The following is a 25089-nucleotide window of genomic DNA, read 5'->3' on the forward strand; positions in this document are numbered from 1 at the left end:
CACTAAATGTCAGATGTGTCACCGATTTAGCAGCCACTGCCTGAAGAGATTTGATTATGTGCCACCATTGCCATCACTGATTTTCTTGGTTAATTCTTCTGCTTAAGTGATAACAGCAAATAGTGGCAGAGGTAGTCACAGAGCATCTCTGTGTTTTCACAGGATGAAGAGATGGCATTAAGTGAAAGCAAAGCCAAAATTAAGAGAAAATGCAACCAATCTAAAGCAGCACTTTCCAATTATGCAGAGAAGTTGTCTTTTAAAAAATTTGTATCAAGTAGCTGGGTCTCTTACAGGCACTCGACAAAATTAAAGTGGCAAACAACCTTGGGCTGACAATAATCAACAGCCTGCACCTCCCTGCTGGCTCTGCAGGGCCACAAAAAGGCTGACAAAGCAGAGGTCAAATAAAACAGACTGAAACATCAACCCACCATGAGTCTCCCTCTGACTATTGACCCAAATCACATCATGACAAATATAAGGAAAAGGAAAATAGACGTTGCAGCATGTCAGAAGCATTTTGGTTACAGTGTATTGCTCTTCCTATCAGGTTTATAAAATGTGAAGCAAATTCTAGAATCTGCACTTCCCCAGTGTTAGGGTTCAGCATCTCTTAACTTTCTCATCTTTAACAAGCAGGTTTGATTCCAGCAGTAAATTCCTGCCACACCAACCTCACGTTATGATTTGGAAAAGGAAATCAAAACCAATACCAGTGGTTTGGGAAAACCCAATAGCTGGAGATAACATCTTTCAAAACCCAGAGTTTTTCCTAGCTGAAAAAAAATTTGTTCATTAGGCAGGTTGCTTGTTGTTGGTTGCAGAGATACTTCAGGAAAAAGAGTTTTTACACCTTTTAAACTATTTAAATTTTGAGTATGACCAAACATCTTCTATTCCCATTTAATTTTAAACTCTCCTTTGTGGAATTTAATATTGAGACACCCCCATATTTGCATCTTTATCAAGTTATCACAACTGAGAAGTGTGTAAAAACCAGGAAACTGAAATTCTGATGTATTGAAAACCAACCCATTTTGAGTCCCATTCCTCACTGCTCAGAAAAACAGTTCAAGTTTCAGAGAAATCAGAACTTCACCACTGAGAGTTTTAACAGCAATCCTGCTTCACTTAATAGCCTGAAAACATCTTCTGACAGAGGCCATTTTCAGTGGAAACTATTTTGCTGATCACTTAACCATCTTCAAATTATGCTGTGATTTAGACAGTGCTTTCAGATACTTTCTTCCCTGTTTTGCAAGATATGGAGAAGTGTGTGCTTTTTTTTTTCAGTGTATTAAAAATGGAGGATCTCTTCAGAAAGTCTCACTCTTTCACATGAAGAACTCATTCTGACCCATTTAATTAAGAGAAAACTGGGTTAAAGGTATGATGTTTTCATTACAAATCAAGTGTGTGGTTAAAGAGAAGAATGAACTTTACAGTACATTGAGAGGTGCCATTTAAATATATATATGTTGTGTATATATATAGATATATATATATACACACACATATTATTTTCCATTAAAGATGTAAATGGGTGTAAAACGGTTTTCTTTGCTAGAAAAGGATAAAAGTAGAGACGTACCTTGGTCAGGTGCCAGGCTCCAAGGGCAATTATGCTGCTGACAACTCAGGGAATTCCACCTTCTGTGTTGCTTTAAACTCTGCCTCTCTCACTACCTGTGGCACCCCACAAGCACTGCTGGTCCACACGTGCTGTGTGCAGCTGGAATAAGGAATGTGCCTTGTCCTGCCACCATTTCCATTATCAGCCTGAAAGAGGTGAATCTTTGCTGGAATGAAAAATCAGGTTCATTCTTTGAACCAAAATTAGCCCAGCCTGGCAGCAAGGTATTTACAGACATCAAGTCCTTTTTTTTGGACAGTGCAGCCTTTAAAACATCAGACAGGAAGACAGAGAAACGTCTGCATTGATTTTTCATTGTTTAATACTCAAGAGTGAAAAAGTGTAAAATCACAAAGCTTATACCACCACAAAAAAAAACGCAGTTTCATTGCAAATGACCAGAACACAAGCTGCCTGCAAAGTTTCAACAGCTGACATCAACAAACCCAGGTTCAACATTCTGACCGTCTTTTGAAACACCTGCTGTTCACAAACATCACAGCACAGAGCTCTCGCTAGCTCACACACCTTTCTTCATGTTCTATGCTCTGTTTGCTTCCTAGACCAGTGGTTTACACATTTGAAAAAAAGTGCCCCACTTCTGATCCATACCAGCATAGAAACACACAGTTTTTACCCGCCTCAAAATAACTAATTATATTTGAAAAGCGTTTTGTTTAACCCAAACACAGCGGTAAAGTTTATATTTCTATTTAATGAAAAGCGTAATAGGAGTAAGCTTCAGAAGTGATGCTGACTGAGGGTGTGTCACCAGCCTGCTCAGCCACAGGATATAATTCTGATGCAGAGTGATCACCTCGGGTGAGTTAGTGCACCTAGGAGTAGGTCATGTTTGCTCTCATTACTAATTCGTGTACCTACAGCCCCACTTGTGCTCATGCAGCCACGGGGCCTGCTGGGTACCACTGTCCACCTAAATACACTTTGTTGTCTGAAGGTAGAATTATCCAAAAGTTATCACTGTGTCTAAATGTCTCAGGTTAATAACAACTAAGCTGCTTATATTAAACAGGTTGCTTATATTAAAACCTTTTTAAAACTTAAACCCTTTTATGTGAGGCACCTTTGTTTTCACAGCCTTTCTCTATGCAAAGGAACTGTGCCTATAATGTAAAAATCTTTTTAATGTCATGCTAATGCACATTTCCAGTTCTCTACAATAAGCTAGCTTCCCAATAATTGATTAAAATTCTGCTCTTAAATAGAAATAAAGGATGCTGAACAGATTTTTCCTCCAGACTATCAAAACAGAAATGTATCTTGCATAACCTACTGCATCTGACAGTGATGTGCAAAGGAGATTCTGAAGAGCTGTTGTTGCCTCAGTGGAAACTATACTGATTTTTCATTTTTTTTTCATCCTTCAGTGCTAAGGGCACCTGCATTTTATGAGTCACTTGCTCCTCACTGGTTTATCCCCTCACCTGACATTATAATCCTCTCGGCAGGTGAAGATAAACAGAACAGTTTTGGCATCACTGTTCCTGGGGAGCACCTCTGTCAAAGACTCCACCATGTATCAATAAGTGGGCTTGACATTGTAAGTAGCTTTTTGTTGGTTGCTAAATACATTTTCTGCAGATATCCTTGTATCTGTTTTACAAAGAATGGTAAGTCTTGAATAAAATTTCAAGAAAACTTACACTCATTATTTTTACCTCTGCTGCTTACTACAGATCTGACTTCTTCCTTCATTCAGTTATTTGATACTTGAAGTACAGAATCTGGTTGCTGGCAGTCTGGCATCCAGCTGGAAAATTCTGGCTTATACATGATTATTAAACACAGAGATGTTGCCACCTTTAAAATCCTACAGTCAACTAAGGAAACAAAAGTATAGGATGAGATTAGAAGTATTACAATAATTAACATCCTATTTATAAATGGAAGCACAACATCTTTTTTGAGCATATTGGAATAATTCTGAAAAAAATATTCTCTATTACACAGTGAACAGTATAAATAAGCTTAGATTACATGCCTTTAGTGCTTCCACACAGCTCAGGTTCCTATTCATTTTCCAGCTGCTGGTGGAACTCCCAATTTCAACAAAAGATTCCAGAAAAAATAAGGAACACATTCAGGAAATTTTGCAGTGCGGACCAACCTCACGAGTTAATGGTTGGAACATTGATATCTTTGTGCAGGTTCAGTCTTAGGAACTAAGGCACACATGGATGACACTGTCCCTGTGTCTGAAAGAGCAGGATGTGTCAGTCAGCACGGAGCTCCTCAGCCTTGCGTTTATGTTCAGAGCATAAAGCAGCAGTCAGCTTTGAGAAATCTACTTCTGTTAATAGTAAGGAATCTGAAAAGTGACTAGTCATGCCAGCCTAAGATAGTCTCGCTGGACTCTAATATGGAGCAGCACACACAAAACTAGGCTTACATAACCACAGGAAAAATAAAAGTGTGGGATTCAGCCCTCGCTGCTCACCACCCCCAGCCAGGTGTGTGTCTGCTCTGCAGAGGTGGGACACGGGGAGTGAGGGTGTGCTTGTGTCTGTGAGCCTGTGTGTGCACAAATAGCAGCTTCTCACCTCTCTTTGTTGCTTCCATACGTGCCCAGGATGGCATTTCTTACCCCAGTGACGATATTTTGGCTGCTATTTTTGCTCCTGCCAGCACTGCCCAGGTCAGGCCAGCCAGTGGTGCTGTGCTGGCTTCCAAACTGAACTTATAAAGTCACTGGATTATAAAGTGAAATGATGGCCTTCATTCAGCCAGTGTGCAATCCAAGTGAAATTAGCTTATTCGCAAATGATTTAAGTAGAAGGCAACTTTGGCCTGAGGCACGTGTTACATTCAGAGGAAAAAAAAAAGGAAGAAAAACATAAATCCAAACCTCAGGTTGGGTTTGCAGGGGGAGTGGCTGAAAAGGACATCTTGTTTGTAAACAAAGCATTGTCTGGGAATGAGCTGACACACAATGATCATAAGTGTCACCGATGTCATTTGTAAAAGTTTCCTTCTAGCAGGACACACATCAGCTAATTTCACTGTGTTAGGAAATTAGGCACTGTGGAATCATGTTTGACACTTCACACTTACCTTTGGCAATACCTAGTATCAGGTAACCCATAAACTGCAAAATAAGTTGAGGTTACTAATGTACACAGCCACTGAACCTGTAAGGAGTTCTCCTTACCTCAGTGGGAACACTATCCAGTCTAGTTTTTAAATCTCTTTTCTTTTTAGAGATATTAAATTACTGTCTAACCATAAAATTCACTATTTCTCACCTGGGAACTGTGAGAAAGTCTTACCTCAGTTAAGTTACCTCTTTCTTTTTTGCACTGCATTCAAGTTATACAAGTAATGTCACTTTTGTCAATCCTTGCTATGCTTAGTTTGATCCTACAGGACCATATTTAATTTTATAGCTGTAATAACTGTCTCTTATAATGTATTCATTAGGTATTGCATATAAGTACACAGAAATGGAACTGAAAATCAGCTACTACCACTCATTAGTCTCATATTCTGTTAAATTTGTGGTCAGTAGCTTGAGATTTAAATAGAATTGCATAGTAATGTTGTAGTAACCAAGTACAATACAGTATTAAGAAAAAAATAATTTGAAAAGTCCTATTCAAGCACACATTTAACAGTTGATGTGCTATAAAGCAAACAAAAAAATAGAATTCTTTGAATTCCCCAGTAGCAAATTCCTGTTTCTATGGGTGGAAAAATCTGAAAATATTAGACACAGAACTCTGAGGAAAAAATATTAATAGCATGATCTCTGCCAAAAATAAAATTTCCAATAAAATAAAATGTGCTGAATAGAGGCTTAAATTCAATACTTCTCAGTCCACCATTAATAATCTAAATAGTTGGAGCGGTTCTCCATCCCTTTTTTTCTCTTTAAAAAAAAGGATAATAAAAAATACGTATAAACAAATTGCTACGTAGGCTTCATCCCAGAGTCCTTTCAGAACCACTGTCCATCATTATCATTATCATCATCATCTTCCTCGTGGTCCAGGTAGACAAAAGCCACTTTCTTCCCTTCAGAAGTGTCTGACCTTTGGTCGACTGTTCTTTGCAACTGCACAGTTTGATCAAAAAATGACTGTTCCACCACCTTCTCACCCCCATCTTGGGAAAAACTGGAGAGGACGTAGCCACTTCTTGTGCTCTCATTTCCTGCCTGGTTGCTTTCAACCATGACCTGTGGCTGACCAGCAGAAGGGTCTTGCTTGCTGGACACCAGCATTGCCACTTGCTGCTCTCCGCTCCTCACTGCAGACATTCCACCCAGGCTGGAGACATCCATTTGGAAAGTGTAAGCTGTTTCCCTGGAGCCCACTTTAATGTGCTTCACAGAGCTGCTGCTCTCAGATGACTCTGCTGTCTGTGAGAGATCTTCCACCACTCCAGCAATGGGGCCTGAGAAGATTATTTCCTCAGCATGAGTCCCTGCAGGACTTATTTTAACGTGCCTGAAAGCTCTTGAGCCTCCTGAAAGGGTCTGGTCTTCCACTTCAGTGATCTCAGTGTGCTCGGAGACAGGCCCCTGGTAGATGATCTCTTCAGCTGTCATAAAGCCCTGGGGACCCAGCTGGACTTGTCTGACTGAACTTTCTGCCTGTGAGAAGTCCCTCGTGCTGCTGACCTCCACTTTACCAGAGATAGGTCCTTCAAAGATCACGTGCTCAGTATGAACCTCTTGTGGGCCCAGCCTGAAGTGCCTCATGGACCTGCTGACATCCACAGCCCCTTCGGCCTGGGAAAGCCCATCTGAGCTATTGAGGGCCAGAGACTCCGAGCCCGACCCTCCAAAAGAGACTTCCTCAGTCACCTGCCTTGATCCTACCGTGACACGCCTTGTGGCCCTGCTGAAGTCTGTGGAGACCTTCTGAGAAAGATTTCCAGAATCCATCTCTTCTACAACTGTAGTAATAGGGCCGGTATAAATTACCTGTTCTGTGGTTTGGATTTCCTGGGGGCCCAGTTTAAAGTGCCTCACAGATTGGCTGAATTCTGACGGCCCCTCTCTCTGAACGAGATCTTCTGAAGCACTGAGCTCCAGAGCTTCAGAACCAGCCCCTTCATACAGGACCTGCTCCAGCCTCTGGACCTCTGCTGGGCCAACCCTGACACGTCTCTGGGACTTGGTCTCATCAGCTGATTGTGATGAGTGAGAGGCCTCTCCATAATCTGCAGTTTCCAAAACAGAACCGTCATAAACGACCCTTTCTGTGGTGTGATAGCCGGAGCCGCCGCTCCGCCTCGTCGTGGAGGAGCTGTAGATCTCCTGGTCAGCAAAAGGAGCGTACCTGTCACTGTGGGAAGAAGCATCTACATTGCTCCCATCCGAGCTCTCTTTCTTCAGGGAGTGTATTGTTGCCTTCTCCTTCTCGCTTGTGATTACCTCACCAAGCTGATTTACATCAAATTCATCAGTGTTGAGGGTCTGGGACAGATTGACTTCAGCGACAATTGTCACTGAGCCCCCCTCCTCCTTCTGATCAACTTTTTTGATATCAAATGCCAAGTTACTAGCGTCCACTTTGTTGTCTTTTGTTAATGCAAAGAGCTCCTCCTTCACACTTTCTGGGAGGCTGCCCTCCAGCTGCTCCAAAGCTTCCTTCAGTTGATGTTTAGGGTCCTTTGTTTCCTTGGATAAGAGCCCTTTTATCGAAGTCTGAAATTCATGGGGAATTTTAATTTCTTTTTCAATAACAATGGATTCAACATGTGATCTTTCACCTTCAGGATGTTCTTTTAAAATATGGGCACTTGCTTCCTCCCCCACCACTTTATAGGTTTCCTCTGGGGAGCTCACCCCGTCCTCTCTCTTACTTTGCGTGCCCTGCAAAAATTCATCTTGCCAAGAGTATTTAATAGTCGATTCCTCTTCAATATGAATTTGCCCATATACCGAGTCATCATCTTTTTCATTGATAACGGGATGATCATCAGGAACAGACACAAAATATTTCTGTTCAATAGGAGAGTCATCTTCCTCAGTTACCTCTTCCACGCGAGTGAAGCTCTCGTGGCGCGGTTTCTTCTTTTTGACATCCTCATAGGTGAAGGTGATGTTTTGTTCCTCTTCACCGTAACGCCTCTCCCTCTCAGGGAATGAATCCTCCACTTCTTCTACTTGGAAAGGTGTTGAAAATTCAGTCCTCTCGTCGGTGGTGTAATCCAGTGGCTCCTCTACAATCTCCACATTCACAGACACGTTCTTTCCGCTCTCGCTTCCCTTCAGGCCGTGATGGACAATATCTTCTATCTCCTCTTTGGAAGGAGTTCCCTCCACGCCCTCTCGAATCACTTTTCTAACATCCTGGTTTGACAGATGTCCTAAGTCACCTTTATCAGAAATATCTATGTCTTCTTGAACTTGAGACTGCACTGTGAACTCAGTCTTTATTTTCCCTTCATCTTCCTGTTCTTTCTTATCAAAATAGGTCACTTTGGTGTCTGTTGATACCTGTGAACTAGAAGACTGTGTGAAACTTTTAAGAATGTCAGTAACAATATTCTCTGCTATGTTTTCAGTCGGCAGAGTTCCCATTTTATGGCTCCCATCCCTAAATTGCTCTTCACCTTCCAGACTGGACTCTGCTTCTGAAATCCTCACTTGGCGAGTTTCAGCAGACTGAGTTACATGCTCATCCATTTCTCTTCCTATTTTAACACCTTGTACCCTTATTTCTTTATTTCTCTGAGCTCCTTTGTCAGGAGCAGGCCTTTCAATAGTGATTGGTACCTCAATGACGTCTTTGCTTCTTGATTCCGAGGTGACAGTTGCATCTTTTTTGGTTGATTCACTTCTCAAAGCTCTTGCAGTAGAAATATCACTCGCTGTTACCTTCTGGCTATGTTCCTCACGGATATATTTCCTCTGCTCAGTCTTCCTCCCAAAACCGACACTTTCTTCTGTAGAAGATTTCTCATCTGTTTTCTTTTTCTCATCCTTTGTTTGTTTCTCCAGCTTATCTTTTTCTTTCAGCAGAGATGTCTTCTCATCAGTTGGTTTGCTGCCTCCTGTTTTGTCTTTCAGTATGGTCCGAGTTTCAATTATAGTTTCTTCATATTTAGATGGTTTTGCGTTGGTAATCAGCTCATAAGCTGGAAATCTAGTGAAGCCTGGTTTATCTCTTGTATTTTCAGCATCAGGCTTGTGGTCCTTGTCTGATCTTTCAGTGCGTGCTGACTCTTTTGAAAAAGATATTGTGGATGAAGTCGTAACTTCTGTTTTCTTCCTTTCTGGAATCCTCTTTTGCTGCGTTTCAGTGCTTCTCCAGCTGCTGTAGTCTGGAGTAAATGTTCTTAGCTCTTTGTGGTCTGTTACAATCCTCTCATCCCTCGTGACAGTCGTTGAAGGGCGATACGTTGAACCAAGCAGGTCCCTTCCAAAAGTTCTTCCCCTTGTCGCCGCGTGTGATCCAGCCTGCGTGGAGCGAGCTGAGTAATGTGCAGAACTGCTCATATTTGTCACTGGCATTCTGTGCCTCGTGTCAGTGATCCTGGCAGCTGGTGGAGCTTTATTTCTGTTTCTTTCTTGGTAAGTAGAGTAAATATCAGTGTAGTTATATGAAGTGTTTATAATATCTGCAAAGAGAGCACAGGCGACCAAGCATTAAAATAATGGTTTGTAGCTAAAATACTAGCAAACAGAGGGCATGAACTAAGAAAACATGCACTATGTTTTTTTAAAGGAATAATGTCTTCATTTTCAGTGTAGCTTTGTAAAGGCATTCCTGTAGGTTTTGCCTACAGGTTAATTAAGTCTATGCATAAATTACATTAAAGCTTAAAGCAAAGCTTTTTCTGAAGCTGCAAGATCTTGCTAATTTTACCTGTTGTGCACTACTGGGTATTGTGGCATTTATTTGTATTTATACCAATGTTAATTTACAACATCTTATTAAATAATATATGCTAATGTCATAGGCTGGGGTTTTTGCTTCATTAGCCTAAGTGGCCTGAAGTTTCTTAGTTCCTATTGACATTTAATGGCACACCTGCCACCACACACTAGAAACTGCAAACACACAAACAACCCTTCATAGCCACACAATAAAGCACAACTAGGGGAGAAATAAAGAACCTTCTAGGCTCTACCTATAGAAATTGATACAATGTGCCAGGAATATCTGATAGTTAAGACCAACCAGTACTGCACCACTCACATTTCTCAGTCCTGAGAAGCTGCCTCATCTCCTCTGACTTTGGGTAGTGTCTCCTGTATTATTTCTGTAATTCCTCCCCTATTCTGTGAATATGCCTGAGCATTGTCTGCAGAAGTCCAGATCCCAACTGTGCTCTCCAGATCCAGGCACAATGTCACAGTTTAACAGCACAGGCAGACCTGTGTGAGCATTTCAGCCTGAGCCTGTTGAATTTCCTGCTACACTCACAGCCTTCAAATGTCTTCTGGGACTACAGTAATGACCCCACACTGTTAAACTCATGAGTATTATCCAGATTAATTCTGTTATTAATGACAATGGCCACAGCAGTCACAATGAAGGCCCATCTTATCTCAAATCCTGTTTGCAAGGACCAAGAGTAGATACACAGGGAAGAGTATAAGAATAGGGCAAGTAAATAGTGATACTTCCCTCGTATACTCTCACAGCCTCCAGAGATTTGCAGCTCCTAAGATAGAAATGGTATCTTTATGTTTAGTAAGTCTTTGATTTGTCTTTCATTACTCTACTAAAATATCTCTTTAAACCCACGTGAACTTTTTAACACTCACAATGCCTCAGCATGATGAACTCCATGGTTTTAACTACATGTTCTGTTCAACACCTCTTGCTTTATACTTCAAATCTCTCCAAAGACCTATGGGCATCTAAAAGTTCTTTAGAGCTGCAGAACACCACTCCCTACGTTCTCCACTCAAGCCATGATTTTCTGAGATAGCTCATACAGAGGAGCAATATGTTGATTTAAAATATTAACACCCCGAACTAATTCAATATTCACTTTGCAATACACCCATTAAAATATACTTCAGGAACACTACAACATAATAATCTCCAGTTGTATTTAATTTAATTCAAAATTAATTTTTAATATTCATATTTTACCTTGAGGCAGTTTCCCTGCATGCTCTTCTCTCCATATAATCCACGGCTTGCTCTCCCCTTCTAACAAGGCTCTGCAAAACACAAAAGGCATTTCTTTAAAATACTGGGAACAATAAGCATAATATTTTGCATTTATAAGTCTTAGAAATTGAAACAATTATCCTGTAGTTGCCACATTCCACTAGACCAGGCTGCCCCAAGCCCTATCCAACCTGGTCTGGAACACTTCCAGGGATGGGGCAGCCACAGCTTCTCTGGGCAAGATGTTTTATAAAGAAAAGGCAAAAGTGAAAAAAAAACCCAAAACTGCAGCAACCTTCCTGTTTGTAAAAGAGTAGTAAAGGTGGTGTTGCAGTGTGATATGAGGGAACTGTCACAGTTCTATCATTTTCAAATGAAAAATGAAGGAAAGTATAACTTCTACTCTCAGACACAGCGCTGGAGGAAACAATTTATAGTATTAAATTAACTATTCTTAGTTCCTATTCCATTGGAAATCAGCACAACACGTTTCACAACAAAGGAGTAGGAAAATTCTCAATGACAGAAACTACTTGGTTTCCTTTAATGACACCTCTGTCTGTCCCTGTTCCAACAGCCCCCATAGTTCCAGGAAATGCTGGTGCAGCAGCCTGGAAAAGCTTAGTCAGGTTCTCTCCCTGTGCAAGGACTGTCACAACCAGCACAGTAACTTGGGTGGGTTCATGGTCACTTCTACCAGTTCCACTGCTGGCTTTGGGAGTGCCAGATGTTCTGCACTGATAAGACACAGCTGCAGCATCAAAGCTGGCAGGAGCAAGGCTGCAGGACTGTGATAGCCAAAGGCTTCTGACTCCCTGGGGCAGGAGCTGAAAGCCACTCAGGATTGGGGTATGAACACCTCTGCTGGACATTTATGTCAAACTAACAAAGCAGGTGTTTTAAGCATCACCTGTGTATTTCACACTTCACACAACTGATCACTCTGGCATGAGCAAAATATCATTAGCAAGATTTTCTTTGCTGTCATGGATTTGTCTAGATCCAGAAGAAAAGCTGGGTTAGGACTGCCTAAAATGGGCTCAGATGGGCATCTTTCTATTTTGTGAGTTGAAAAAACCCACAGTAAAAGCCATTTATCTTTCTCCATGTTGAGAGAAGCTTGATAGGAATTAGATCCCTTCAACACATACAATATTCCCAAGACCAAACACCTGATCTGATGATGCCAGTGAGTGCCAAACAAATTTCTCTGACAGCCATGCCAGAGAAGCTGGTGATGACACTGCAGAAACACGCCCAGGAGCTGGCAGTGAAAGTGTTAACCATGACGAAGGAAAGCAGGAATGTGGTGAGTTTGACTAAGGATTTCTGGCTGCTGTTAAAACAACAGTTGTTCAGTTGCTGCAGCAACCTATGAAGTCACTAAAAATAAGTTCCAGGAGGTAACTGTATATGGCAAAGGGCAGCAGCCCACAGAAAAGCTGGATCTGGAGTGTTACTACTGAAAGTGAAAGGCAGAGCTTCCTGAAACCTCTGTAAAGCTGGACAGGGAATCAGTATTTTACTGGACACCTCATAATATGTGTGACCTCACTTCTCAGAAAACCAAGAAAATGTTAATGCTTGGCTTACTGAACTGGCACAAGAAATGGCAGTGTACTGTACCATGCCAGCAAACTCAGGTGGAGTTTCTCAGCTTGACCATAGCTGGAGTTTATGCAAGTCACTTTGCTTCTCTATTCCTCTGCATCCTTTCCTAAGAAAAACCTCTCGGAGGTAAGGTCTGCTTTTAAACTTAAGCTGCCTGGAGAATTAATTTCAACTGTATGAACTTTTAAGCACTTATAGTAATAATAAAAATAACACTACCCCAAGCAGCACTAATCTTAAAAAAGAACCCCATGTCAGCTTCTTCCTGGCAATCAGGTGCCAAATGACATATACTCCTATTTTGTTAACACTTAAGTGTTACCAGAAAATAATCCAACTGCACTCTTAGCTCATCTCATTATTAATGTCATTTATCTGAAGTGAGCAGGGACATGCTCATCAGCCTGTGCTGGATGACAACAGAAACAACCAGCCCATGAAAGCAGCAGGAGGAGGAGATAAAGTGGTTGGGGTGGGGAGAGAGAACAAAAGGATGTAGTACAAATTTTATTATGGTCATTCAAGGACAGTAATGACTTTGTTCCAACTACAGAAACCCAAAATCTCAGATGGGGTAGTTGGCCATCCTCTCTATCCTGGGATTTGCTAAGGAGTTACAAAAATCCCCCACCTCTCCAGGAAGGGGGTCAAGGCCATTCCACATCCTTTTTCCATCACACGATGGGAGGACAAGGAGTGTGAAGAACAGCTTGTTAAATTCCCTGGGTGTTGAAAACTCAGTGTCTTCTCAAAATAAAACCCATACAAGCACTAGGACCTATTGGATGGTACAAGTTAGGAAGGAGACGTAATGAGACTGACTGAAAATGCTGTGGTGAGTAGCTCAAAAATCTCCATAGCTGGTGATGCCTTCACCTTAATGGTGATGATTTTGTGAGAGGAAAGCATGGAAAGGGTCAGAAGTGTTGATGGAAGAACACAACTGGAAATTCTACCTGACAAGTGTGCTCAGAGATCCTAACAACAACCATGGAAATAAAAAAAAGAAAAAAGTTGTGTATCCTTTTGTGCTTCAGAATGCAAGGTGGTAACTTTAACAGAACATTTGCATGACTGGAATTTCCAAGTGAAACATTTTACCCTTCAACAACAACATATCTTAGAGAGGACAGAAAACCTCCTGAACCTCTTGGTACAGGCTTTGGGCAGCCTCTGCTATGTAAATTTCTGCTAGCTAAGGAGAAAGGCCTGAGAGTAATTCAGATTCCAGGCAGATTTTCTATCTCCTTTTAAAATCAAGAGTTTTACAGGGTGAGTAATTCACCACTTCTTCCTGGAAATAAAACTTGAGCACAGTGAAGTAGCTGCGGTTCTGAAAGGTTCCAAGGACACAGAAGAAACCTGTGAGGCACTTGATAAATATTTACTTCAACAGTGAGAAGAGGGTGTAGGAATGGAGATTCCATGAGGTGCAGCTTCACAAAGCCACGTAAGGCACATATTGCACATCCTGAGTGAATCTCAGCTCCTAGAGCAGGAAGGGTGAGCAGAGTCAGAGAGGAAATACCCTTGGACCTTAAGGAAGGGTGTTCCTTGCCACAGTGATCCTTCTTCCCACTCCAGGAGCAGCGGTGACTAACGGGAAGAGCTGACCTTGGAACAGAACTGCAGCAGTTGTGGAACAGAGAAAACACAGGGAGGGAGGCACCAAGAAGGCTCCCAGACCAGCTACCACACCCTGAACCTAGGCCAGGAGGAGAGGAAATGCTTCGTGGGAGCCTCTCCATGGAAAGGTCAGGATGCTGGACTGGGTGTCAATAGGTACCTTTTATTTCCAGTATGCATAAGCAAGGGTATTTGCCAGCATCCTCTGTGAAAATCAACTGAAGCTGCATTCACGTGCCCTTTTTTTTTTTTTTTTTTTTTTTGGCAGGTAAAAAGACCTGGGGGAGGAATAGGATTTGAAAAAGTACATGAGTGAGCTGTCCAGAATTCTCCTACTTCACCTTACTGACTGGCTCCCCTCCCACAGCAGGGCTGATAGAGACACACAAGGAAGGAACTATTTTCTTCAGTAAAGGGACAAAAGGAAGAAAATGGGAATAGGTAAACCTGCATAAATGTAAAAACACAAAACCATCACTTTTCAGCTTCTGGTATTTTTAAAGAATTCTGTTTGCTGGCATCTGCATGTTTTTTATCTGCAGCAAGGCCCATTCTCTTGTTTTTATCTACAGATCATCTTTAGTGGGCAAATGCTCATTTTTCTGACATCTGCCTGGCCAAGGCCGTCAGTGACACAAGTTGCATTCACATTCATCAGATGAAGAAACCCTACAGATTAATGAGCTTTTTAACTGGACAACAAACACACTGCAGGTGATGCTGAACTGTTTTTTCATTAACCAGGGCAGGGAATCCTTTGACAAACCAATAATGCTCAGATAATCAGTGATACAACTCTGGAGAAGTTCCAGAATTTCATGGGCTTACAAGGTTTTAAAACAACTGAATATCTGGGCATTATCATTCCTAGCTCTGGATGAATACTAATCATCAAAACAACTCTGATAATTCTGTTATTGTGACAGTGCTAATCCTGTTTTGCAGATGAATAAACCAAGGGAGAAAGTTTAACGACAACAGTGAAAGTCAACAACAGAGCTGGGATTAAATTCAGAAGAATCATGTTTTTTAGCAAAGTTAAGAGAATTAACACACACAGATAAAGATCACAATTGGCCACCACTTCCACACGAAAGCTCCAGACACTACTGGGTTTCCAAGGATCACAGGGATCCCACTCCACCAACAAACATCAAGGCACTGTCACTTATCAAGTGACTGCAGATACTTGTCCCACACTGCTTGTGATTTTATCTCATCCAGAAACCAGCCTGGTCTGTGCCTCCTTGCAGGCACTCTCAAGGCATCTTGAACAGACTCTTGGTGCTCTTTCACGAAGACAGACATTCTCTGCTCACTGCTCTTTTATTAAGCTACTCAGAAGTTATTTCAAGTTTCTCATGTTTTCAGTTATGGAACTGAAATGACATTTCACATGCATCAGTGGATTGAGAGTACACACACTTCAGTCTACACACCTCACCCATAATTCAGCTGGTGCTGTCTTTGTCCAGACTCACTGGTTCACACTCAGGACACAGCATTAATGCTTTAGGACACAGCAGCATATATTATATTTATCTGGAAATACCCTGTCTGTTTACATTGGTTGAATATTAATAATGTACCCAATGTAGACAAGGTAGTGACAGAGGCAGTCTCCTTAAAAAAATACCAAAGTAGCCTTACATGAAATTTCTGCAAATTATCCCTTTGCTCAAGAAGAATTGCACAATTCTATATTTGAAGATCAGTATCCCAATGAAATTTGTTGAAAATATTGTGCTATTTACAGAAAAAACACATCATCTTTACAAGAAGGAAGGATCTTCCTCCAAGTTATCTGCTTGGGGCTATTTAGGATTTTTTTCATTCCAAATCAGTTTTGTGCCATGTACATCATGATTCTCCAGACAAGAGAATTACTCTGGCTTTTCAACCCCACAACTACCTAGTGGCTAGAGAGAGGTACAGTCCTGAAGATTCATTAGCAGTGATGTTGTTTGCTCTTATCTCACACTTGATCTAAACATGTTTTCACAACAAATCAAGGATGGAGAAAGCCAGGACTAAATCAAACAGACTTTTCTGGTATCTTCCCACTGTCCTACAACTGCAGCAAGGATGGGGAACTCAGTGCTTACATCAGTGCTGCAGGTGGTCACTAATCAACATATTTAAACAATTAAATGTGCCGTGTAAGTCGATGGCAACTACATAACCTCAAGTTTTATGGATTGCAATTTAGGGATATTGTCTCCTCACCTTGTAACCAAATGCTGCCCCAAAAATTCCCATCAATCTGATATCCACTGACCAGGACTAAGAAAGTTTCTTGCATACAAGAATTTGTACCAAGTTAATAGGATTCCTATGGATTATATTGGCTTTAGAGCCTTGAGACTCCCCAAGTTGCTGTTTATATTTTAAATACTGGAAAGAGCATGAATGGGGCTCTTGTATCTATAAAAAGGGATTTAAATTATCCCCTGCCTAGACAATAGAGTGTGACCACAAATCTTACCTGTAGGTTTCAATTTCAAGGATGAGGCCTGCTTTCACCTGCAGGAGTTCTTGGTAGTCCCTCAGGTAATCTGTGATTGACATGGTCAGGAACTGCTTTTCTTCTTCCAGGGCGTCAATTATTCTCTGAACAGAAACAAAGTATTTTTAGTTTTGAAAGAACATAAAAATCTGCACACTTGAATGCCTTAAAACCTAAAATTTTTAATTTAAAAAAATGGTACAAAAATACATCAGTGTTCTATCACTTCAAGAACCAGAAGCAATCAGCTCTGTGACCTTCCTATATACAAGCTGAAATACATTGTTCCTCAAGCAAGTTTTATGCTGAATTCACTTTATGCCTTACTAAACTGGTTAAATATTTCAGTAAAACCCATTCAGATGCCCTGTACAAAAGTTATTAAGCACACATAGCAAGGAAAATCCACTTCTTTATATGTGACACATTTGGTCGTTTTAAGACATGCTTAAATCACACAACAGTGTATTTTAGACTTCATCTTGGCAACTGCTTTGCAATCAAACTGGAAAATCAAGGCACTGATGGTTTAGTTTTAAAAAATTCAAAATATATCACTTATAGGCAGCAAGTGCTCCAGTATGACAGTATGAACAACAGCATAAAAATGAAGATACAGCAGGGGACTCTGCTGTTAATGCCAGCATGATGTGCTAGGCAGAAGTAAGAACTAAGAATATAAAGTGCTGGCATGTCAAACATTAATAGTTTTGAGGTTTTTTTAAAGTAAAGCTAAAAAGAAAGCTCTATGAAGGAAGCTGCCTATATTTGCCTTTACATGTGGGTACAGTTCTGATATATATAACACATTAACCTCTTTCTTCATCTGCTTCTAAAAGGAAAAGGAACCCAGAAAGAATGGCCAGGGTGCAACAGAACCAGGAGTCAGCAAAAGGTGTAGAAGAAAACCAGTCCCTAAGAGCTCTGATACAGAAGTCAAATAATTCAGATGTTTCTTGCCTCCACAATTAAACACAGAATAACCTATACATGCACATGCATTCCTTAAAAAGAGCTTTAAAATGCTGCTGTGCCAGGAAAATCAGTACAGGAAATTTCTCCACTGGACTACAGAGTGTGGGGAGCTCTGAGAGATGAGGGCTGTCCAAACCTATCTAAAAACACAGGAGCTTCAGTCCCTCACCCCCAAACTCTCTAGTCTGGGTTTGAAAAGCCACCTGGATTCCACCCATGGGGTTTGGAGAGCACTGCGGATCCAAGAGCTGCAGTTAATGATTACCATAAGGGGCCACAAAACTCAGCCAGCTCTGCAGCAGCTCCAAAGGAATTAATTCCAGCAGGAGCAGACACTCTATAGACTGGGTGGCAGACAGCCAGGCACCCAGCCCTCCATCAGCGATGCTCAAACGTAAAGCAGAAGACAACTGGTCCCAAGTCCTGCCTCCAAGCACGCCAAAAAGCACAGAAAATCCATCAGAGTCCAGGAGACTGCGAGCCAACAAACCCATTTTGCAAAAGGTAACCTCCACTTGGCAGATCCTGTGTTTTCTTCACACAGGACTCTCTTGGAAAGATCTGTTTCCCAGCCACATCAATCACAGCCCCCAAACCTCAGTGATGTCCTGCTAGGACTAAGGAACAGAATAGAAACTGTTTTCTCACCCTTCATATGCTCCTTTCCAGGCAGCACTGGGAAATTTTAGAAGGGCAGGAGGGGGGAAAGAATTTACTTGGGTTGTCCAAGCTGCACCTACTGAGGGAATAGAGGATTCCAGGCCCCAGCCCTTTCCATCTGGTACTATTTACTGATCCCAAAGCTCATTCAGTGGCTCAGCAGGGGAGGAACTCACTTGGCTGGCTCGAAACTGGTACACAGAAAAAGGCACATGACATATCCACATTAGATGTGCATTTGACAAGATGTTTTCTCCTTCTCTTGAGCTCACAATGCTACCACAGGAACTGATCCTAAACCCACTCTTACAAGTAAAATATCTGTCTCGTTTCAGGGCAGCAGGATGGGCCATGGAGGGGTTTACATCAAAATAATTCAGTATTTTCAAACCACCAGGAGTTTTTGCATCAGTGTTCTCATAGCACTCAGCTAAAATTATGGAAGTAAGAGACCAACTGAGTTCATCCCTTTAGCACTCAGGACCAGTGAAAATTTTCCAGTGTATGATTTACTGCCTGCATGGTTCAGCCACATTATAACTCCAAATACTTATTTCTATTTAACACTGCTGAAAGCTTCAGTGAGGATAAGGACAGCTCAGGAGGCAAAGATGAACATATAAGGCAACTGGATGATATATGGAAAATATGAATAAATCTAATTGGATTGCAGCTGCAATGAACAATAATAACTTGACTTTAATCTCTACATACATATCATTTCTACGTGACATTCTACAATAAATAAGCATGGAATTGATGCTCTTTAAAGAGTAGTTTAAAACCCATGCTGAACATACTTCAACCAGTAAAAGAAATGAGTGAGAAAAAAATAAAAGCTTTGATCCCAAGAACGAAATCTAAAACAGTTGCTCCTACACATTCTGTAATTTTTCTTCCTGGATAAGATTTTATTTCTCATGTACAGGAGACTGGCAACTGCAAAAAAGGCCTTTCTCATTAAAACCCAAACATAAGACCATTCAGAATTAATACACCTTATGAAATATTTAAATATACACCTAGATAATATTTAATTTCTGGTGAAAATGGTCAGATATTTTCAAAACATTTTCTCTTTTTCTTGCATTACTAAGATTTGAAACTATTTTTCCTTTAAAATCTAAAGATGCCAAATGTTCATGAGAGTAACTGTGATGTTGGTGTCAAAATAACAATCCATTTTGGAGCATTGCATCAGGACCATTCAAGGGCATCCATTGATTTTGATTATTTGACTTCTGCAATAGATTGCTGTCATCTGCAATGGGTTTCTCCAGTTGCTCTTTCAAGGAAAATTCTTTAAAAATACAACCAGATACAGAGATAACTGATTTAAAAATACCATGCTGAGCTGAAAAAGTTAAATAAAAGCCATTCTCACTGGCTTTAGAAGAAAAACTTGTGGCACGGACAGCAAGCTATACAAAATGCGCTCTTTACTCCATATTTAGAGGTTTTCAGTTTGAACAAGATGACTTTCATTATAAATCCTTAGTAAAAATATAGAGAGCAAGAAGGGCATGTTTTGGAAATCTAAGAAACTTCATATATAAGAAGGAAAAAAATGAAGAGATTTCTTTCCTCTTTACATTTTCACCTGGTTTTGACTGTTGGATAGATTTAATTAATGAGGGATTTACCTATGTCATGTTCTACAGTTTGGGAATGTTTACATACATGATTGTGAGAGTGAATTGTCCTGTCAAAAATGGAAAAAAAAATATTTAAAAGTTAAGAGCCTTTCCAATTACTTCTTACATACCTAATCTGTCTCAGTTCACAGCATCTGCAAACTATGCAACTTCCAAACAATCTAGCGGAGTACAAAAACCAGACAGCAACAGGTCCCAGTCCCTGCCCAGTCGCCAACTTCTCCATCATCTACCAGGGCTGCTGGACACAAAGCTGGACAAAGCACACGGGCTCCAGGCACACGCCGAGCTCCAGCGGGGTGTTAATAAAGGGTCTAACAATGAACAAAAGAAATGTTGCCCTCAGGAAACGGATCGATGGGCTGCATGATCTAATATGTGCTCTGCACTCCAGGCTGGACGAGCGGATGCTCCGCTGTTCCGGCAGGAGCTGATCCCTTCCCACGCACATTACACCAAACATTGTCCTGACACCAAACATTGTCCTGACACCAAACAAATCCTCAGCTGCAGATGCTCTAACCCTCAGCATCCACCTCCAACATCTTCTCGCCTTTACACAACTCAAAGTTTTCTTAACTACGCTGGGGACCACAAGCTTTTCCCGGGGCTCAAGGCGCACTGCAATGGATGTAAAACAGGAAGAAATTTCAGATTATGTCTCTGGTTGGGACAGGCCAGCCCGGGACCCGGTTCATTTGCTCGCAGGGACTGCTCCGTGTCCCAAGCGCTCCTGCCAACCCTGCCAGGAGCCCTGGCAAGCCGTGCCTGCTCCACGCTCCTGGGCACTTGCCGAGGGCAGGTTGGGAAGGGAGCACCTGTCACCACGCTGATGTCCTCGGGGTCACTGTGTCCCTCCTGATTCACACCCAGCTCTCTCCCGGGGGGCTCCAAGGACTCCCCGCCCCACACACAGAGGAGCTCAGCAGCAAAAGGCTCCTGCTGGGCCAGCTCCTCTTCCCGCCTGGGGAAAGCGCACTGCCAGGAGGCAAAGTGGGGAGGGCAAGCCTGGACCACACCGAGCCAGAGGGGTTTGATCACCTCCAGCAGAGCGAGGAGGAGGGATGGGAAACTCGGGTTCACATCGCGCGATGGACCAGAACCGAAGGAAAAAGGCAGAAGGAGAGTCAGGGGAGCCCCAAAACAGGCCCTGGGGGGCGGGAAGGAAGCGGGAGAGTCCCGGGACCGAGGGCAATGTGCCACCCACCTGGTACTCCTCCAGCTCGGCGCCGTGGCGGTCCTGCAGGGCCAGCATCTCCTGTTCCAGCCGCTCCCGCAGCGCGCACAGCTCCTGGCCCTGGCGGTGCAGATCCTCCAGGTGCTGCCGGCACTGCCGGCTCTCCTCCCGCAGCAGCTCCAGGTTCTCTCGGTTGCGCTGCGCCTCCTGCTCCTGCAGCACCTGGATCTGCTCCTGGTAGCGCAGCAGGGTCTCCCGGCAGCTCTGGTTGAGCAGCATCTCGTAGGTCTCCTCCAGCTCCTCCAGGCTCAGCCCGGCCAAGGGGGGCGGCAGCGCGGCCAGGTTCAGCCGCAGCTCCCGCATCTCCACCGCCTCCCGCCGCTGCCGCTCCGCCATGTGCCCGTGCTCGGCCTGCAGCTCCAGCAGCAGCTCCTCCAGGGCCACGCACTCGCCCCGCAGCCGCTCCAGCAGCGCCCGCTGCCCGGCCAGCTCGGGCTCCAGGCGCCGCCGCATCCCCAGCACCTCCGCGCCCAGCGCCCGCAGCTCCTCCAGCTCCCGCCGCAGCCCGTCCCGCTCCAGCTCCGCTTCCAGCTTCGCCCGGCTCAGCTCCTCCAGCTGCATCCGCAGCCAGGCCAGCTCCTGCTCGGGCACCTGCAGCCCGATCAGCTCCTGCTCCCGCAGCTCCGCCAGCTCCTGCGCCAGAAAACGGTTCTCCTCCTCCAGCTCCCGCACGCGGGTCACGAAGACCCGCAGGCGGGAGTTGAGCTCCTGCAGCTCCCTCTTCTCGTCCCAACCCGGTTCCCAGCGCCGCCACATCTTGCCGGGGCCGCGGGGTCGGGGCGCGGTGGCCCCGGGGCTGCGGGCGCTGCGCGGCTGCCGCGGGATCCGCGGGGTCTGAGGGGTGCGCGGCACCGGGACAGGCCCCGCCCCTCGATCGGCCCCGCCCCTCAAGCCGGCTCCGCCCATCGACGGGCCCCGCCCTAGCTCTGTCCCGCCCATTGGCCCCGCCCCTCAACCCGGCCCCTCCCCTCAGCTCGGCCCCGCCCCTCAACCGGCCCCGCCCCACTGCGCCGCGGCGCCCCCTGGCGGACTCCTGGCCGCGCCCGCCAAATTCGTGCGCGGGAATCTGAGCTCGCCTCAGGGAGAAGGACCCGGCTTGAAGAGCCAAATCCCACTCGGGGAGCAAAGCCTCGTTCTGAGAGCAAAGCTCTTCCGAGGGAGCAAAGCCCTTCTGAGGGAGCAAAGCCCTCCTGAGGGAGCAAAGCCCTTCTGAGGGAGCAAAGCCCTCCTGAGGAAGCAAAGCTGGCCTTGGGAAGAAAAGTCGAGCTCAGGAAGATGGGTGCCGTTCAGGGAGCAAGGCCAGGCTTTGGAAGTAAAGTCAAAGTCAGGGAGCCAAATCCTGCTCGGAGAACAAAGCCCTGTTCAGTCAGGAGCCCAGCCCTGCTTAGGGGGCTCCCAGCATTGCTCTCCTGATTCCCCTTCCTTGGCATTCCTGCGCTCTCAGCACAGCCCCGGGTGCTTTTCTCCCCATGAGGGATTTCTGGATTTACCCTGTTTGCCACCACCTGCTGCTGTTACTGCACCGTGGCTGGGCTTATGTTTATATAAAGTGCCAAATGCCACTTTGTAACACTACTTTTAAGTGGAACACCAACAATTTTGACCTCGTGTCACAGCCATAAACCTTTGCCCAGCAGAAGAACGTCTCACCTCAGGGCCGAGGCGCCTGCAGCCTGTGCCCGCTTCTCCCGGCCTCATTTTGCACCATATAAGGGCTGGATCCAGCTGGATCCTTTCATTGACTGCCTGGAACTCAGCGAGGAGGCAGTGAAGCATCACACCCTGTATTATCTACCAAATTAGACAAAAAAGACGAGGAGTGACTCATTTCAGCCTTTCTCATCTCCCCAGGCATTCTTCTCTCCCTCTCCCTCCCTGACACACACACATTTATATTTCGCCCAGTGCTGCAGCACTGGGAGTTTTGCAGAGATTTGCTGTTTCATGTAAGGCAGCACAGCTCCCACTTCTGTGTTTGCCCCCTAGGACTGCTCCCAAAGAAAGCTCTTGTGTGGAAAGGACTGGAATTGGGCACAAGCCCCACAAAGCTGGGGCACAGATGTACCACACTGACCTGCTCTGGGCACTGCAACTCCTTTGCTGCTCTGTGTCAGCCTTCCCACAGCACGGCACCTCCCTGCCCCTCAGAAAGGCCAAATTTTGGCTGCTGCTTTGCTCTCTGCTGAGTAAGTTTTCTTCTAATCTCAGTAAAGCCTCCAGGATTTGAGCCTAACCAACACAGATAAATCGTTGGCTTTGGCCTAAAAGTCAGCCAATTTAGCCTTGGCAGATTTGCTTCCTCAGAGGTCACTGAGAAGCTGAGATTTACTAAAGGCACTTGTGTTTCCTTGGCTTTGTGGTAGAAGTCGAGTCCCTCGGTGACTCTCTAACACCTGCTGTTCTTTTATGAGGGAAACCACCGTGCTTCTGGGAAGAGGTACCTTCCTGTGGTTTTCAAGGCTTTTTCTTCCTCTGATGTCACTGCTGTCCTAAAAACCCCGAGTGACACTGACGTCCACACGGAGCAGCACCAGAGCCGGGCGGCCGGGCTAAACAAACTCCCAGGGGTTCACTGTGGGTGTCCAGCCAAATGTCCAGCTCTCAGCACATTGTCATCTCATCCTGACAATTTGACTGTTTTCTTGCTGCAACTGTATTAATAAATTTTTTATTATTTCATCATTGAAAACAGTAGATGCTGAATATCTGTTTTTATGAAAAATCTCTGGTTTCTTGGAAAAACACCATAAATAAATCTCTTTAGATGTGGGACAGCTTTCCAGGCTGGGGGATCTGCTTTTCCATATGGTGCCTGCTAATCCTGGGCCTGGATCAGCAATTGAGCAAGGCATTTGTGGGCTAGGACAGGGAGTCCTAGAGGGGCAAAGTTTGGGCAAGGCATTTCTGAGACAGACCTTGAAGTTTTGTGCCTGGGTTCCAGCACTCAGTGGACCATTGAGGATCCCTGATGCAAACATGTGGACACCTGAAATGCCCAGTAAATCACCGGAGTCCTTCTCCCTGAAAATTTTAATGAATTCATTTGCATCCTCAGAAAAAGGGAAATAAACCTGACGTAGTCAACCAATGGTGGGCAAATTAAAAACTGCTAAAGGCTTTTGCCACCACAGTTATTTCTCCTTCTCTGTGGGAAGAAACATGTTGGAGACCTTGATGGAAAGTGAAGACCTTCAGCACTTCCAAGGTGGAGGTGTGGAGCATCCCTCTTCCCGAGGTAAATCCCTGCTGCCAGAGGCCACATCCTGCCCCTAGGAATTCAGCTGCACAGGTAATAGAATCAAAGGCCTGGGGAGGGGGAATTTACAATCTTCTTTGGCACTTCAGTGACAGCTGAGGCAAATTGGGTCTCTGTGTTGCTTTGGCTCCAGAGAAGGTCTTGTGCTTTTGCGAGGCTCCTTGTCAGCATCCTCCAAACTACAAAGTGTCACCCTGGTAACTCTTAATCCTGCCTCAGCACAGCTTGTTCCGCGTGCTCTCTCATCTGCAGAGTTTAAAGGATGAAGCTGTCACTGGGGAAATGTTCTGATTCCGACGTTCCTGAGATGGATTGACGCGAGGAAAACAGGGTTCATTAAAATGGTGCAAGATGTTGTGATTTCTATTTATATGGGAGTTTCAAAACAGGTTTTTGTTTACAGACAGTTCCTGCAATTAGATCAGTGGAGGAATATTCCCCTGTGGTGGGTGGGAGGGAGTGTGAAGTGCAGTATTTCCCATCCTCACCTTTTGGCTTCCATGGCCACCCTGCTTTATGTTATGTTTCTCTGTTTCTTTACAGAGAAAATAAAGCAAACACCAGCAAACATTTATTTCATGTTAAATGAGTATCAGGTATGTCACCAGTAACAGGAAAAGGTGCACTTCAGCTCTCTGTTTCCCCTTTCTGGGGCTCTACAAAGCCTGGAGGCTCTCAAAAACTGGCTAAAATGTTGCTGGGGCAGGGAATGATTCTCCGTGGGCTGGAACTGAGGCTCCTCTCTGCTTCCACACCAGGGGAATGCTTTGCCACTCCTGCAATCCCTGCAGCACCTGCACCGTCCTTTCTGACTTCACTGGGAGTTTCA

The 25089-nt window shown here is 44.1% G+C and overlaps 1 protein-coding gene across 1 annotated transcript; it reads right to left on the reverse strand.

The window, feature by feature from the left end:
• Positions 1 to 1934: 1934 nt before the first annotated feature.
• On the reverse strand, positions 1935 to 21864 carry SYNM (synemin). The gene is made up of 4 exons (XM_063413085.1): positions 20975 to 21864; positions 16457 to 16581; positions 10714 to 10784; positions 1935 to 9226 (listed from the first exon to the last, which is right to left on the reverse strand). Exons 1-4 carry the CDS (start codon positions 21758 to 21760, stop codon positions 5592 to 5594), a joined length of 4617 nt encoding a protein of 1538 aa, XP_063269155.1. The 5' UTR covers positions 21761 to 21864; the 3' UTR covers positions 1935 to 5591.
• Between the last annotated feature and the right edge of the window lie 3225 nt (positions 21865 to 25089).

The sequence above is a fragment of the Prinia subflava genome, chromosome 15 (assembly GCF_021018805.1).
Source record: "Prinia subflava isolate CZ2003 ecotype Zambia chromosome 15, Cam_Psub_1.2, whole genome shotgun sequence".
In the NCBI taxonomy this organism is placed as follows: domain Eukaryota; kingdom Metazoa; phylum Chordata; class Aves; order Passeriformes; family Cisticolidae; genus Prinia; species Prinia subflava.

What these genes read in the sequence shown, in the direction of transcription:
- SYNM (XM_063413085.1), bottom strand. Translation starts at nt 21,760, where the DNA reads ATGTGGCGGCGCTGGGAACCGGGTTGGGACGAGAAGAGGGAGCTGCAG. An exon ending in CTTGAAATTGAAACCTACAG is followed by an intron (nt 10,785 to 16,456) that starts GTAAGATTTGTG and finishes TGTGTTTTGCAG; the next exon opens with AGCCTTGTTAGAAGGGGAGA. An exon ending in TGCAGGGAAACTGCCTCAAG is followed by an intron (nt 9,227 to 10,713) that starts GTAAAATATGAA and finishes CTCTCTTTGCAG; the next exon opens with ATATTATAAACACTTCATAT.